Source organism: Meles meles, chromosome 5 (assembly GCF_922984935.1).
Source record: "Meles meles chromosome 5, mMelMel3.1 paternal haplotype, whole genome shotgun sequence".
NCBI lineage: Eukaryota > Metazoa > Chordata > Mammalia > Carnivora > Mustelidae > Meles > Meles meles.
Window position 1 is genome coordinate 87,624,670 of NC_060070.1, and position 15,552 is coordinate 87,640,221.

Below are 15,552 nucleotides of genomic sequence, written 5' to 3' on the forward strand. Positions count from 1 at the left end.
TTGGGAAAATTGGACAGCCTCATGCAGAAAAATGAAACTGTATCATTTCCTTACACCACACACGAAAATAGACTCAAAATGGATGAAGGACCTCAATGTGAGAAAGGCATCCATCAAAATCCTTGAGGAGAACACAGGCAGCAACCTCTTCGACCTCAGCCGCATCAACGTCTTCCTAGGAACATCACCAAAGGCAAGGGAAGCAAGGGCAAAAATGAACTATTGGGACTCCATCAAGATCACAAGCTTTTGCACAGCAAAGGAAAGAGTTAACAAAACCAAGACAATTGACAGAATGGGAGAAGATATTTGTAGATGACATATCAGATAAAGGGCTAGTATCCAAAATCTATAAAGAACTTACCAAACTCAACACCCAAAGAACAAATAATCCAATCAAGAGATAGGCAGAGGACATGAACAGACATTTCTGCAAAGAAGACATCCAGATGGCCAACAGACACATAAAAAAGTGCTCCACGTCACTCGGCATCAGGGAAATACAAATCAAAACCACAATGAGATACCACCTCACACCAGTCAGAATGGCTAAAATTAACAAGTCAGGAAATGACAGATGCTGGCGAAGATGTGGACAAAGGGGAACCCTCCTACACTGTTGGTGGGAATGCAAGCTGGTGTAGCCACTCTGGAAAACAGCATGTTTCAAAATGTTGAAAATAGAACTACCCTATGACCCAGCAATTGTGCTACTAGGTATTTACCCTAAAGATACAAATGTAGTGATCTGAAGGAGCACGTGCACTTGAATGTTTATAGCAGCAATGTCCACAATAGCCAAACTATGGAAAGAACCTAGATGTTCATCAACAGATGAATGGATAAAGAAGATGTGGTATATATATACAATGGAATGCTATGCAGCCATCAAAAGAAATGAAATCTTGCCATTTGCGATGATGTGGATGGAACTAGAGGGTATTATGCTTAGCAAAATAAGTCAATCAGAGAAAAACAACTATCATATGATCTCCCTGATATGAGGAAATGGAGATGCAACGTGGGAGGTTTGGGGGGTAGGAGAAGAATAAATAAAACAAGATGGGATCGGGAGGGAGACAAACCATAAGAGACTCTTAATCTCACAAAACAAACTGAGGGTTGCCTGGGGGAGGGGGTAGAGAGAGGGTGGTGGGGTTATGGACATTGGGGAGGGTATGTGCTATGATGAGTGCTGTGAAATGTGGAAACCTGGTGATTCACAGACCTGTACCCCTGGGACTAATAATATATGTTAATAAAAACATAAATAATTTTAAAAATACCATCTTGGGCAAAAATTGTGTAATCTATGTTATTATTTATCAATTAAAACCAAAAATATTTTGCAGACCTGCTACCACTCCATACAATGACCTCTTCTTCCATTTAAGGCTAACCTGGCCAAGCAGGAGGGCCGTCTGGCAGTTGCTAATATTGAGCTGGGGAAGGCGCAAGCGCTGCTCGATGAGAAACAAGCCGAGCTGGATAAAGTACAAGCGAAATTTGATGCAGCCATGAGTGAGAAAATGGTGAGATTAAATCTACAAAATTGCAGAAACGAGGTGTTAACATTGTCCGAAAGTGTGTGTTGTATATAGACGTTAGGTAAATATTGATGACAAAAAGAAAATAGATACGTGACTGTCCTTCACAAGATATGGCTACCTGTTTGGGATTTTTGGCACTCTAAGGTCTTTTTTTTTTTTTAATTTAAGATTTTATTTATTTGTCAGAGATAGAGAAAGAGAGAGCACAAGCAGGCAGAGTGGCAGGCAGAGGCAGAGAGAGAAGGAGGTTCCCCGCTGAGCAAGGAGCCGGATTCGGGGCTTGATCCCAGGACCCCAGGATCAGGACCTGAGCCGAAGGCAGTGGCTTAACCGACTGAGCCACCCAGGCATTCCTCTAAGGGCTTTTTTGGTGTTTTTAATAATTATTTTTGGTAAGAGTAAGCTGGGATGTCATACCCAAAGGCTCCTGATTTGGGGGTTAGAAAAGTCGGTTTGGGATCCAGTGCAGGTGCGTAATCATGGGGCAGTTGGAGGCAATTGATCAAGGTTCATCTAGCAGGCAGGGCTCGTAATACAACCTTGTAGGATAGGTTTGTAGGCAGTGATGGTCTGGTACCCATAGGATTGCGGGGGGGGGGAGGAGAAGAGCCATGATTTGCCCTGTTTGCTGATTTCTGTGGTATAGGTCCTCCCACCACTGTCCGTTCTAAGTTACCAATGTGCTGACACTGAGTACAGGTTTGGAAACAGCTGAACAGCAGGGCACCATTGTATATCTAGCCTTGTTATATCCTGCACCCTAATCATGTAGCACCGTGCAGGTACAGTGGACATAATTGCAAGTGCATAGATCATCCAAAACTGTAGTGAATTATTAGAAGGTGATGGGTTTTGATTATCCATTACCTTTGCTTGTAATGTAGTTTCTGTAATTGCAAGTTTATATGATTTAATTATTTAATAATGTCTGTGTTCGACATTAGCCCCCAAGTCTTCTAAAATGTAACGGTTGGCTCTGGTGAGTTGATACAAGTTGGCTGCAGCACATCACTGTTGTGTAGAATTTCCTGGGAGGAAAAAAAATAATTTTGTGAACTTCTAAGAACTGAGAACTATTAAATCCAAGACCTAATATGGTGTATTTTATTGATTTGATTCTGTTTTGAAAACACGGACTAGAAACGCTACATTAATTTATGTGATTTGCATTCTCTCTCACAAAATCTCTTTTCTTGAGCTTTTGCAAGGTTAAAATAACTACATTATGGGTTAATTACCAGAATTTAATATGTAAAGTTTCACTCACATTGCTTTTTTAGACTATGATATTTATTTTGCAAACTAAGAAATTCTTCCCTATGTTTTTATGTATGAATACAATGGATGTTTGATTAAATACTTAAAAAAGTTCTTTGGGATATTCTCCCTTTCTGAATGTAGGATTTGGTAAACGATGCGGATATGTGCCGGAAAAAGATGCAGGCAGCTTCCACCCTCATCGATGGGCTGAGTGGAGAAAAGGTCCGGTGGACCCAGCAAAGCAAAGAGTTCAAAGCTCAGATTAATAGGTATAAATTTTGGCCTTGGTTATAATGGCTTTCCTTCTTAGTCATCACCCCAAACACCACCTCTCTGTGACATGAGAGAAAATAAAATACATCTCCCCAGTGAAGCCCTTTGCTCCTACATTTCCGTATATCCATTTCCGAGTCTTATAGCAGAGGTTCTCACTCTCAGTAAAACAGAGGGATTAAATGGTTGTGAAACATTTTTTATCTCAAGTTTGGTTCAGCGATGTAGTTTTTCAGAACACGAGTGCTTCTTTTTGTTGTTGCTGCTGTTTTTGTTTTTGTTTGTGGGGGATGAGGGGCAGGTGCAGAGGGAGAAGGAGAGAGTGTCTTAAGCAGGCTCCATGCCCAGTGCAGAACCCAATGCAGGGCTCAATCTCACAACCCCATAATCGTGCCCTTAGCTGAAATCAGAAGTTGGACGATTAACCAACTGAGCTCCCCGGGCACCCCAAGAGTGCTTCTGATATTGTTTGGATCTTCCAGAACCGTCTAATTAATTTCTCCAGTTCTGCACTCTTCACCGCAGTGATTTTGAACATGTGGATCAGTTGCTCTAAGTACCAGGGTGTCTTGTCATAGTGTCTATTGGTGTTCTCAGAAAACTGGAAGAGAGCAGAATGGAAGAGGCAGAGAATAACAAGAAGCGGGGGAAGAGAGGGAGAGTCGGGGGAGAAGGAAATATTTATCAGGACTGAGTCTGAATGAGACCAGAGCATGGCATGGGAAAAGGATACTTTTCTTCTTAGGAGTCAAGACTCTGGACTTACAGGCTTGAAGGAAGCTTGCTCTTGCTCCTTGGCCTACCCCAAATGTGGCCCCTACTGCCACTATTTGGGTTTGGGGGCTCCTTTTTTTTTTTTAATGGATTCTTTTTTTTTTTTTTTTTTAGATTTTGTTTATTTATTTGACACAGAGTGAGAACAGGCAAGGAGAATGACAGGCAGAGGTAGAAGAAGGCTCCCCATAGAGCAGTGGAGAGCCCAATGTGGAACTTGATCCCGGGATCCCAGGATCATGACCTGAGCTGAAGGCAGTCACTTAACCAACTGAGCCACCCGGGCACTCTGGGGGCTCCCTTTGCATGGTCTCTCCGTGTCTGGTTACCAAGTGTTAAGCAGGGAATGGCAAAGGATTTTGCCTAGTAAGAAAACAAAGCTGAACTGTGGCCTTTCTGACTCATTAATGGGAGAGAGTGAATGTGTTAGGTGACTCACATTGTCTCCTTTCCCCACAGACTTGTAGGTGATATTCTCCTGTGCACTGGATTCCTTTCCTACCTTGGTCCTTTCAATCAGATATTTAGGAACTATTTGCTTAAAGATCAATGGGAGATAGAGCTGAGAGCTCGGAAGATTCCTTTCACAGAAAACCTGAATCTTATTTCAATGTTGGTGGATCCCCCAACAGTGAGTGTCACTTTCTTCATAATATTAATCACGGCACATCTACTTTTTTTTTCTTTTTTCATTTAATTGAAAAGATTGTTTTGAAAATACTTAAGAATTAACGAAAAAGCAACCTTTCTTTTTGGTATAAAATTTCCTTTCAGTTTTAAGAAATCTTGCTTTCAAATTAATCTTATGGCACTGCTGTGAGCTGAAAGATGGGGGTGCCTGGCTGACTCAGTGGAAAGTGCAATTCTTGATCTCGGGGTCATGAGTTTGAGACCCATGGGTCTCATGGGGGGTGGAGAGTACATAAAAAAATAAAGACTTCAAAAAAAAGATCATTCATGAATTATAGTCTTGCTAATACTGAGCCCTTATTTTAACTTTCCATTATTTGCACCACTCTATTAAGTCACACTCTTTCAAACGTTTTAGGTAATTATAGGCATTAGCTAGGCCGTAAGTACTAGTATTAATCTTCTTTGGATCATGAACCATCTTTTCGTTGTGTCCAGGAGCTTAGCACCTCAGTATATTCTGGTATCACTGCGTGATGGCCCCATGACACTAACTTCCTTGCTGGGAATTGATGCCACTATCAATTTTCAGTGTCTCTGGCAGATCTCCTCTGGCATTAAATGCCTTCCAGGCAATTTGTATTCATGAGCTGCTTTCTGATCTGTAAATAAGTTCCCCAGTGGCCATTTCCTTTGGGAAGCCATGCTATTAGTTCCCTGTTATCCGTATTTAAAAGTTAAAAAAATTAATGTTTTCCAATTCAAACAGTGTTCAACTGCCTGTTTCCAGGAACTAGGTAATGTATTAAAGATGCAGTGGACACTGACGAGGCAAAGTGGGCCAGGATATTCCTTATTAATTATGGCCTTTGGGGGCTGCTGGGATAATTTAATGAGGGTGGAGGCTGGTGGATTCATTGGATTGCAGGTGATTTTATTGACCATGGGGAGGCAGGCTGGCAATTCTCTCATAATTAGGGAGGATTTTTTTTTAAGTTGAGTTGTTTATTTCTCAGTGATCTCTACCCCCTAACGTGGGACTCAAGCTCACCGCCCCAAGATGGAGAGTCACATGCACTTCCAACTAAGCCAGCCAGACGCCCCAGGAAATATTTATTTTTTAAATGTCATTGATGAGCACCTGCCAATATAGTATTTTATCTCTCCTAATTTCTCTGCCTCCAGCTATACAAATCTTGCCCTCCAAGTGAACAAAGCCAAAGAGCAGGAAGGGGAAGCTTCAGGGGTTTAACCCTTGGTGCTTATCGTTCCAGGCATTTCCATGTGTTCTTTCCACTAACCCTGCCTAGCCTGGTTCCCACCACTCACCCAGGCTTACCGTATTTTAAGCCATGTTCTCTGAATGTTCAGTAACCACACTTCAAAAATCCACAGATTTTACCATATTCTGTAATAAATTTTAAAAAAAAAATGTAGCATAAGGGACTAAGCCCTAATCTTGGGTCATTAAAGGATTCATTAGATTATAAATTTATTTTTTTTAGGTGAATGTTATTTGGTTCACATTTACAAGTTTGTTTTTTTTTCTAGATACCCATTTCAGAGTCTCAATGGAAAAAAAATATGTATCCCAGTATTAAATTCTTCTAATATTGTGACACCTAATAACTATGAAAGCATTCTTGTTCTCCTCTAACTGGCCATATCCATTTCTTGTTACTTAGATTGGGGAGTGGGGTCTGCAGGGATTACCAGGAGATGACCTCTCAATTCAGAACGGCATCATTGTGACAAAGGCCACCAGATACCCACTCCTCATAGACCCACAGACTCAAGGCAAAACTTGGATTAAATCCAAGGAAAGAGAAAATGACTTGCAGGTACGTACCATTTGGTGTACGGGAAAGCTTTCTTAAAATCATGAAGTTTTCCCAAAATTTCAGTTGATTCTGCCAGTCATAAATTTGTAATCTCTGATAATTGTTTGTTAATTTATACCCTTGATATTTTTAACAGTGATTTGGGGCAAGGGCTCCAATTATTTTCTCTCTTTTGTGTTCTCTCATGATGCATTCTCCAGTCTATCCCTTTCCCTGGCTCTTCTGCTGTTGCCAGTTTTGCATGTGGCTTTTATTCTGGGCCTTGAGTTTAGACTTACGAGAAAGCAGCAAAATAGAACTCATGACTCCTCGGTTTAAGGATATTTGCTCCAACCTAGCTCAGGCCCATGGTACTTTATGGCATTGTGCAGTCCAGTTTTAGAATTGGGGTCTAGGGGTGCCTGGGTGGCTCCGTGGGTTAAAGCCTCTGCCTTCGGCTCAGGTCATCATCTCAGGGTCCTGGGATCGAGCCCCGCATAAGGCTCTCTGCTCAGTAGGGAGCCTGCTTCCCCTTCTCTCTCTGCCTGCCTCTCTGCCTATTTGTGATCTCTGTCTGTCAAATAAATAAAATCTTTAAAAAAAAAGACTTGGGGTCTAATAAGGTGTTTATTTTTAATTTAATTAATTAATTTATTTATTTAGAGAGGGAGGAGTAGAGGGGCAGAGGGCAAGGGAGAGAAAACATCTTAAGCAGGCTCCACGCCCAGTGCAGAACTTGATGTACAGCTCAATCTCATAACCCTGAGATCAGGACCTGAGCTGAAATCGAGATGCTTAATTGACTGAGCCACCCAGGTACCCCATAATAAGATATTAATTTTAAGATAGAGGTAGACAAAGGCAGGATTCCAACATCTCAGATTTACCATCGATATTTCAACTACCAATACAGACTATTCTACTTCCCAGGCAGTGTTCTCAGAGTTCTAAGTTTCCTGCTTCCATATTTTTGCTTATGCTCTTCTACTAGCCAGGATGTCTTTTGCCCTACCCTACTGCCCCCTTCACTTACATCCCAGATAAATATCTTGAGTGTTCTTCTGAGTCCACATCCAGCAGTACCTTCGTCAAGACTTCCCCGTGTCCTCAGTTTAGTATAGCCTGTCCTAAATGCTCACAATGTCTTGTTTGGATTTCTGATGTGGACTTAGAGTCTGTTTTCAATTACTGTTCATTGCACATTTGTCTTTTGTCTTTACTGTATCATAAACTTCTTGCTGGCAAGATTTTTATTTTTGTTTTCTGCACTCGCTATAGAGTAGGAATTCAGGTATTGAATTTCAAGGAATCAAAGTGTGCCATCATTACAAGGAAAAAAACCAGGAAAATCATGTGATCGTCTTGATTAATGCAGAAAAACACTTGGTAAAATTCAACACCCATTCATGATAAAACCTCCAACAAACTAAGAACTGGAGGGCTCTTCCTTAATCAGATAAGGAGCATTTACCAAAAGCCTACAACAAACACCGCTTCCCAGTGTAATACTGGACGATTTCCTTCTGAGATGAGGGCTTCCCTGATGGGCGGACGCTGCTCACTGATCTTCCAGGTTACAATGCACCAGTCCGTTTATTTGGAAAACCCAGAGAAACCCCAGAAAGAGGGTGTCAGCAGAGGAGGAGAGTTAAGGGAAATGAAGCCAATGGGAATGTAGCGTCTGAGGAGCGGTCTTCATAGAAGGAAAGCACGGGTGGCATATACGGAAGCATTCCTGCCCCTCAACTTCAGCTCCTGGACCCAGGGTAGCTGCAGCGTGTCCTCTGTTCCATTCCTCTCGCCTCTACCGACTGTCCATCTCCGTACTCCTCCTACTCTTGATTTTCCTGATCATAGCTTTGTCTCTCCATTTTGGCATTAAGCTCCTTGCTAGCCTTTGATGATGCTTCCTGACGTCACCCAGTCTCAGGAATCTTCTTGAGGAAGTAATAGAAATATGCCAGAGATACCGACGTGTTTTAAAACCATCAACTCCTGGAACATAAGAAGATTGAACTCTAGTCTCCTTACTTAGGAGTCGTTATATTTTTAAATGTTTGGATAACTACATGCACAAACACAAATAAATGAGAACAGAGCGAAACAAAAATAGTATTTCCTTACTTGGGAAGGAAAACAAAATGGAAAGTGAAACACTTTATAAATGAAAAACAAAACGTGTTTTGTACGTCCAGGACTGCATTCCACTGCAGCAGCTTTGTGGAGGCCACCTTCAACACTGTCTCCAGAACCCTCAGCTCTGACTTCCAGAAAGAGAAGGTCAGGTTTCCCTATAAAGAATTCACTGACCACCTTGTAAAGACCCAACACCAGAGTCTCTGTGCAGGTGACCCAGGCTCTGATGGTAGCTACCACATAGTGTTTCTACACAAGAAAATCAGGTGAAAGAGCGCCTGGGTGGCTCAGTCGGTTAAGCATCTGCCTTCGACTCAGGTCATGATCCTGGGGTCCTGGGATCAAGCCTCACATTGGGCTCCTTGCTCAGCAAGGAGTCTGCTTCTTTATCTGCCCCTCCCCCCAACTCATGTGCTCTCTCTCTCTCTCTCTCTCTTTCAAAAATGAAATAGGTAAAATCTTAAAAAAAAATACTCAACTAATGAATCACTGAACATTACATCAAAAACTAATGATGTACCATAGGCTGACTAATTGAACATAATAATAAAAAATTAAAATTAAAATAAATAAATACAGATATTTAGAAAAAGAGTTATTATGAGAGATTGGCTCAAGGGTTTGGGGAGGCTAAGAAATCCAATAATCTGCTGTTTACAAGCTATAGGCCCAGGAATGCCGGTCATGAGTTTAGAAGTAGTCCCAGTCTAAACTCCGAAGGTCTTCAAACCAGGGGAGTCAGTGGTATAAGTCCCAGTTCAAATCTGAAGACCCAAGAACCAGTTGCTGATGTCCAAGGGCAGGAGAATACGTATGTCAGCTTAAGCAGAGAGCAAATTTGCTCTTCTTCCATCTTTGGGCTCTATATAGGCTCTCAGTGGATTAGCTGAAGCCCACCCAAAGATCAGTGGGGGTGATCTTCTTTACTCAGTCTACTATTCGAAGGCCAGTCTACTATTCTGGAAACACCCGCACAGACAGCCTAAAATAATGTGTACCAACTCTCTGGGCATCCCTTACCCCCATCAAGTTGACATGTAATATTAACCATCACACTTAGGAAGCAAATCACAAAAACAGAATTTACTCCTTAGGAAACAGAGCAGGACAATTATACTTAGTCTCATTGGGATCTTGTTTCATCTTGTTTAATAAGCTGGTTAAAGCTCTTTGTTTAGATTCATTTACCTTATCAGCTCATAATGAGGTCTTTCACAGCTCATCATTTGTGTAAATAAAGCTATCCATCCAGGGAAACAAATTCCTTCATGTGCAGTTTTTTCTTTTAGTTATTTCCCTTTTTATCCAAAACAGGAAAGAGTAGACTTATTTAATTTTTAATTCCACATCTTTTTTTTATAGCAAGTGAGAGATGATATCTTTTAATTCCACTCCCTTAATCACCTGCTGTCCCAGAGGATCTTCCTTGTGTCTGAAGATCAGCACTCACAGCCGCATAGAGACAGTAGCAGAATCCAGATGGTAAAGTATAAGGAGGCGGAGAGTTGAGGGCTGAACCTTCAGGAATCCTCCCATTTAGGCAGGGGAGGGAATCACAGCAGAAGTCAGAGTTCAAAGCCATTTGGCCAATGCAAATATCAACCAGCCCAGTGTGTCTATTTTTTTTTAAGATTTTATTTATTTATTTGAGAGACCGAGAGAGAGAGAGACAGAGACAGAGAGAGAGAGACAGAGAGCATGATGCGGGGAGGGTCAGAGGGAGAAGCAAGCTCTCTGCTGAGCAGGGAACATGATACAGGGCTTGATCTCAGGACCCTGAGATCATGACCTGAGCCAAAGGCAGGTGCTTAACTGACTGAGCCACACAGGTGCCCCCTGTGTATCTATTTTAACTAATCAACAAACACTGAACTGAAACAGTGGGCCCCACCAGGCATTCAGAATTCTAATTTTTAAAAAGCGTGAATATACAGTCTTTTAGGTTGATTTTGTATATTGAAATTGTAAATGAAGTATCTACCCTGTTCTTCCGTTGTGCCACTATTAGAGGCAGAATACATGGATGGGCCCTGGGTTTGACTCCATATATAATTTCTGGCATTCTTATGCCTATTTTTTTAATCAGTTGATCATCTCATGAGTGGTCCTGAAGAGATAAATGAATATTGCAAATTTGCAAAGTTACTTTGCTTTCCCTGAGTGATCGTAACTGTACATGTAGCAGGTTTAATCCGTGATTACTTCTGTGCTCTGCGTAGGAGCGAAGCTCTGAGGAGTGCCACTCGATTCTTCTGTTCCGATCAGAGAGACTGTTGCTCCTCCAAGGCTTCCAAAAAGTCACGAGTTCACCAAGTTTGGAAAATTAAATGTCCTTACTTTTATTTTCATAAAGCATCCTATATTGTCCTTAAAATTCTCAGGCACTTGTGCAACAATTCTCTTGGTTTCCACCTGGGAAATAAGCACATCCTTCATCACATTTCTATAACAATGAACCCTTTATTTTTAGGTAACATCTCTGAACCATAAATATTTCCGCACACACTTGGAGGACAGCCTTTCCTTGGGCCGACCCCTTCTCATTGAGGACATTAGTGAAGAGCTGGATCCAGTCCTGGATAATGTATTAGAAAAGAATTTCATTAAATCAGGCACCACATTCAAGGTGAGCTTTGGGAAGGAAAAAAAAAAAAAAACAAGAAGACGAGAAAAGGACAATGGTGACATCTACTTATCTTTTTGAGCATAGCAGCAAAGGTTCTTTGCTTCAGGTGGTAGTATTTGATACACTGGAAAAATTATTTCCAAACTCATATTTAGTATTTCTCTTATTTTAAAAATTGTATATGAAAAATACAGGGGGAGAGCAATATTTTGGTAAGAGTAACCATTTAGCTGACACTAAATAACATATATTTTTTAAAGATTTTATTTATTTATTTGACAGACAGAGATCACAAGTAGGCAGAGAGGCAGAGAGAGAGGAGGAAGCAGGATCCCCGCCGAGCAGAGAGCCCGATGCGGGGCTCAATCCCAGGACCCTGGGATCATGACCTGAGCCGAAGGCAGAGGCTTTAACCCACTGAGCCACCCAGGCGCCCCAAGCTGACACTAAATAACATATTAAGGAAAGACATTGTCTGGTCATAATAATATATTAGTATTACACACTATATGTGTATATATATTGGCAGCTCTGAGAAAATTGGATTTGCAAGTCATATATTCATCTGTATAATAAAGCCTGCATTTTTTCACAGGGAGAAAATGGCATTTTAATAAAGTATATGGACATTGATTTGTTCATTTCTTTCTGTATTAACTTTCAATCTAAACACAGACTTCGCTAGAAGCTGAGGAGTCACGTTTCCCATCATTGGTGAGAACATGAATGGTTCTCAGTAGAAGTGTTTCTTTCTTAATTGGCAGTGTTCTCCACCTTTAGGATTCTTTGGTTTTGTTTCTTGATGAATGACAGCATTTCTGATGGAGATTTTTCACTTCAGACAACTTAATTTCACAAATATCACCGAATAAGTACAGAATGCAAATGTTCTCATTAAACAAAGATTTATTTAGAAAACATTTCTTCATAATGTGAGTCTTTAATGTGCTGTATTTAACATGCCAAAGAAGGGTGTAGGATTTTTTATTCCTGAAGGTCTTTCAGAAGAAGAGATTCTTCTCTGTACTGTGAAAGCATGGTGCTTGAGAGCATGGTAATGCCTTATAGATGTGGTTTCCAACCACATGTAGAACCAAGATTAATTAAAAATTTAAGTCCTTCAAAAATGGTATAATTTCCACTTTAATTTCAGATAATAAAATCAGTTGTTTTTTAATATAGTATACTGCAAATCGTAGTGTTTAAGATAAATGTCATGTTTATGAAAAAAAAAAACAGTTGGCATTTTTTTCTTTGAAAATTTCATTATTCCTTTCTGTTGTCAAATATGCTTTGGATACGATTGAAATGCAATGAGAAATAACAAACACTTCCTCTAAACTCCACAAATTTCCTCGGTAGGAAACAATTTTCTCTAGTGGGGGAAAACAGTCAAATCTGAGATGTGTCTGAGTTTTCCTTTATTCTACATTTGTTGGGGATAAATTTTTCATTTAATTTGTTTGTTCATTTAATTTGTTTGGTGTCATGGTTAACAAGGTCTCCTGGCAGGACCGCAAATCTGAATTATTTAAGATCAGTGATTAAAGTCTTATAACTTTTTCCTTTGCAATTCATTCAAGTTTCACAGCCCTGACCTCGGGTAATTTCTTTCCTAAGTTAACCTCAAATTGCTTGTCCTGTCACTTAAACTGTTTTTAATTTGGTATTTGAATTGATGTAGGTGAAAATTGGTGATAAGGAATGTGATCTCATGGATACATTTAAACTGTATATTACCACGAAGCTACCCAACCCTGCCTTTACCCCTGAGATCAATGCTAAAACATCAGTTATTGATTTTACCGTCACCATGAAAGGACTTGAGAATCAGTTATTAAGGAGAGTGATTTTAACTGAGAAACAGGTAATAATTTCTCAAGGTAAACCAGTACTTCTAGTAAATTATAATAAATACTTAAAATGGGTTATGAAATTGTTAAGTATTTGGGAAGGGAAAAAAATGAAGCAAATTTTTATTTACCTTCATTATCATAAATATTAATTTAGCTGTCTCCTCTCAAGTCCTGTCAAGAAATCATGTAACTAACTCAGCTGTCCTCCAACCCCAACATGCATACATGTGTGTACACATACATACACACGTGCACACACACACCACTCATACTGCTCTTTCTACTTCTGTCTTTAATCCTAGGAGTATGTTGAGCTCTTATCTGTAGTCCTAGGGATAGATGCTCGTTGATATACCTGAAAAATTCACTAAAATAATGATCCTGGAGAAAAAGAAATTGCTCTGAATGAGTGTATTACCACTGGGGTAGTTTCAACTATTACATTCTAGTACTCTAGTGATACAGAGAGCCTAACTTGAATTTTAATCAAATAAAATTTACATTAAGGCAGAGAAATTAAGTATGATTGAGGGTTCTCATAAAACAAAGAACAACTTAAAACAGGAAGATTTTAAGAGACTGATACAAGTTGAAACTAATTTTTGAGATAAATCTCAGAATACATTTAACATTATGCATAAAATATGCTTGCATAAAATGTAATTATACTTATTTGCATATGGAAAACATATTTGTGTAAAATCTGAGAAAGATTATGTTTGCTTACCTAGAATTAATTTGAGTACTGAGGGTTCAAGGAAAGGGCAAGGTTAGCAATACTAAGACCAGAGAGGCTTCCCATGGGAGGTTGAGGGAAAGATCGGTAGCAAAAGACTGGACAAGGAGAAGAGAAAGACAAGAGATAGGAGTAGATGCCACGAACACGGGAAAGACATTGGAAGAGGGCAAGAGAAAACTCACACCAGAGAAACAGAGAGACTCAGTAAAAGGAGAGGGGAAGCCCTACGGTGGGGCCGGCCCTTAAAGGGGGCCATTCTGGGCAAAGCAGAACCAAGGGGGCACAGTCCCAGCCTCCGCTCTCACTAGCTGTTTGACCTTCCCTTCTAAAAAACAGCCGGGGGCTTCTACAGTCCGGTGAGGGAACCAGGCCCCTTCCACAGCCAGGCAGAGAGAGCCCGGGCCCTGCAGTTCATTGCTCATCACCTCTTAGGGCCACATGGTGCCAACCGTTGAAAATCAGTCCTTCCTTGGTGGTCTCACTCGTGCTGTTGGTCTGATGTGAGAGGATTCCTCCCGGGTCCAGGTGCCACATACAGGCTGCCTGAACTTCCCTAAGGCAGACTACTCCACTGTCTAAAGCAGGCTACACCCCGTGTCCCCAGAGGGCTCATGCACTCTCTCCTAGGCCTCAGCTTCCTCTTCAAGGGATGCACTAATGTGCATCACATTCAAGGGAAGCACTAAGGTGCTTACATCGTCCTTGCTGGGAAAAGCCAAAATGCACACTCAATCTGTAGGAGGACATCCTGACCATGATGTTTAACCTTCTTCTTTTTTTTTTTTTTAAATATTTTTATTTATTTGACAGAGAGAAATCACAACTAGGCAGAGAGGCAGGCAGAGAGAGAGGAGGAAGCAGGCTCCCTGCGGAGCAGAGAGCCCGATGCGGGGCTCGATCCCAGGACCCTGGGATCATGACCTGAGCCGAAGGCAGAGGCTTTAACCCACTGAGCCACCCAGGCGCCCCGATGTTTAACCTTCTTAACTATCCTGCTCTTACACCCTCATTTTACGGAAGAATGAACAGAAGCCAGAGAGAATAGGGTCTGAGCTTCTAAAAGCACACAGACTTTCCATCCTGTCGGGCCTTCTAGATAAACCTTCCAGATGACACTGTAGAACCCACGAGTGCCTACTGTACCAGGATGCTTGTTTTGCCAGATCACTCTGAGAAGGAAGCCCATGGGATTTCATTTTGTCCAGATATTCCTATACTGCCACCCAGAGGTGACCATCCTAATGGAAACAGCTCATTAGGTACTCCCCGGTAGACGCAGCCATGACCTTCATTGCCACCCCCATCAAACACGGCAAACCTTCTAGGACACTGGCAATCATGCCACTGGTCTTGGAGTTGGAGAACAAGAGCATGATCCTGCCTTTGCTGGTAACTAGCCTTGAGGACCATGCTGGGATGGGATTTGGAGTTAATATATATTTTCTGGGTCCTCAGTTTCCCCAGATGTAAAATAGAACTGTTGAACTCAATTTGGAACATTTCAAATTTTTGAAATCACAAATCACATATTTCTCAGATTGAGTCCCTTCCCTGCAAAGGCTCAAGGTAATGCTGGCAAGAATACAAAAGTGAGTAGGACAAGTGTCTGCCCTCTAGATGCACAGAATCTCACTGGAGGGACGCGATCGACACACAGACAGTGATGCAAGCTGTGCCAGGTGTAGAGGTGAACGCCGTGCCATGGCTTTGGATCCACAAAGTGGTTTAAGACTTTCAGAAAGTGGCAGAACTTTTGAAAGGGTTTTTCAAGAAACTTTCTCAGATAAGTAGTTTAAAAACACCTCCTTCTAACATAATTCTAAATACAATGTGTGATTCTGTATAAGATCAGGAAAAAATGCTATAAAAATGCTATTCAGACAACTTT

At 41.0% G+C, this 15,552-nt stretch overlaps 1 protein-coding gene across 1 annotated transcript in view; it reads left to right on the forward strand.

The window, feature by feature from the left end:
- Positions 1 to 15,552, forward strand: part of DNAH8 (dynein axonemal heavy chain 8) — a 348,142-nt gene that overhangs the window by 240,813 nt on the left and 91,777 nt on the right. The window contains exons 67-72 of the mRNA XM_046005485.1: positions 1,395 to 1,532; positions 2,952 to 3,079; positions 4,317 to 4,488; positions 6,173 to 6,328; positions 10,914 to 11,069; positions 12,754 to 12,936. Coding sequence (XP_045861441.1) covers positions 1,395 to 1,532; positions 2,952 to 3,079; positions 4,317 to 4,488; positions 6,173 to 6,328; positions 10,914 to 11,069; positions 12,754 to 12,936 — 933 coding nt within the window. The remainder of the gene's footprint in view (positions 1 to 1,394; positions 1,533 to 2,951; positions 3,080 to 4,316; positions 4,489 to 6,172; positions 6,329 to 10,913; positions 11,070 to 12,753; positions 12,937 to 15,552) is intronic.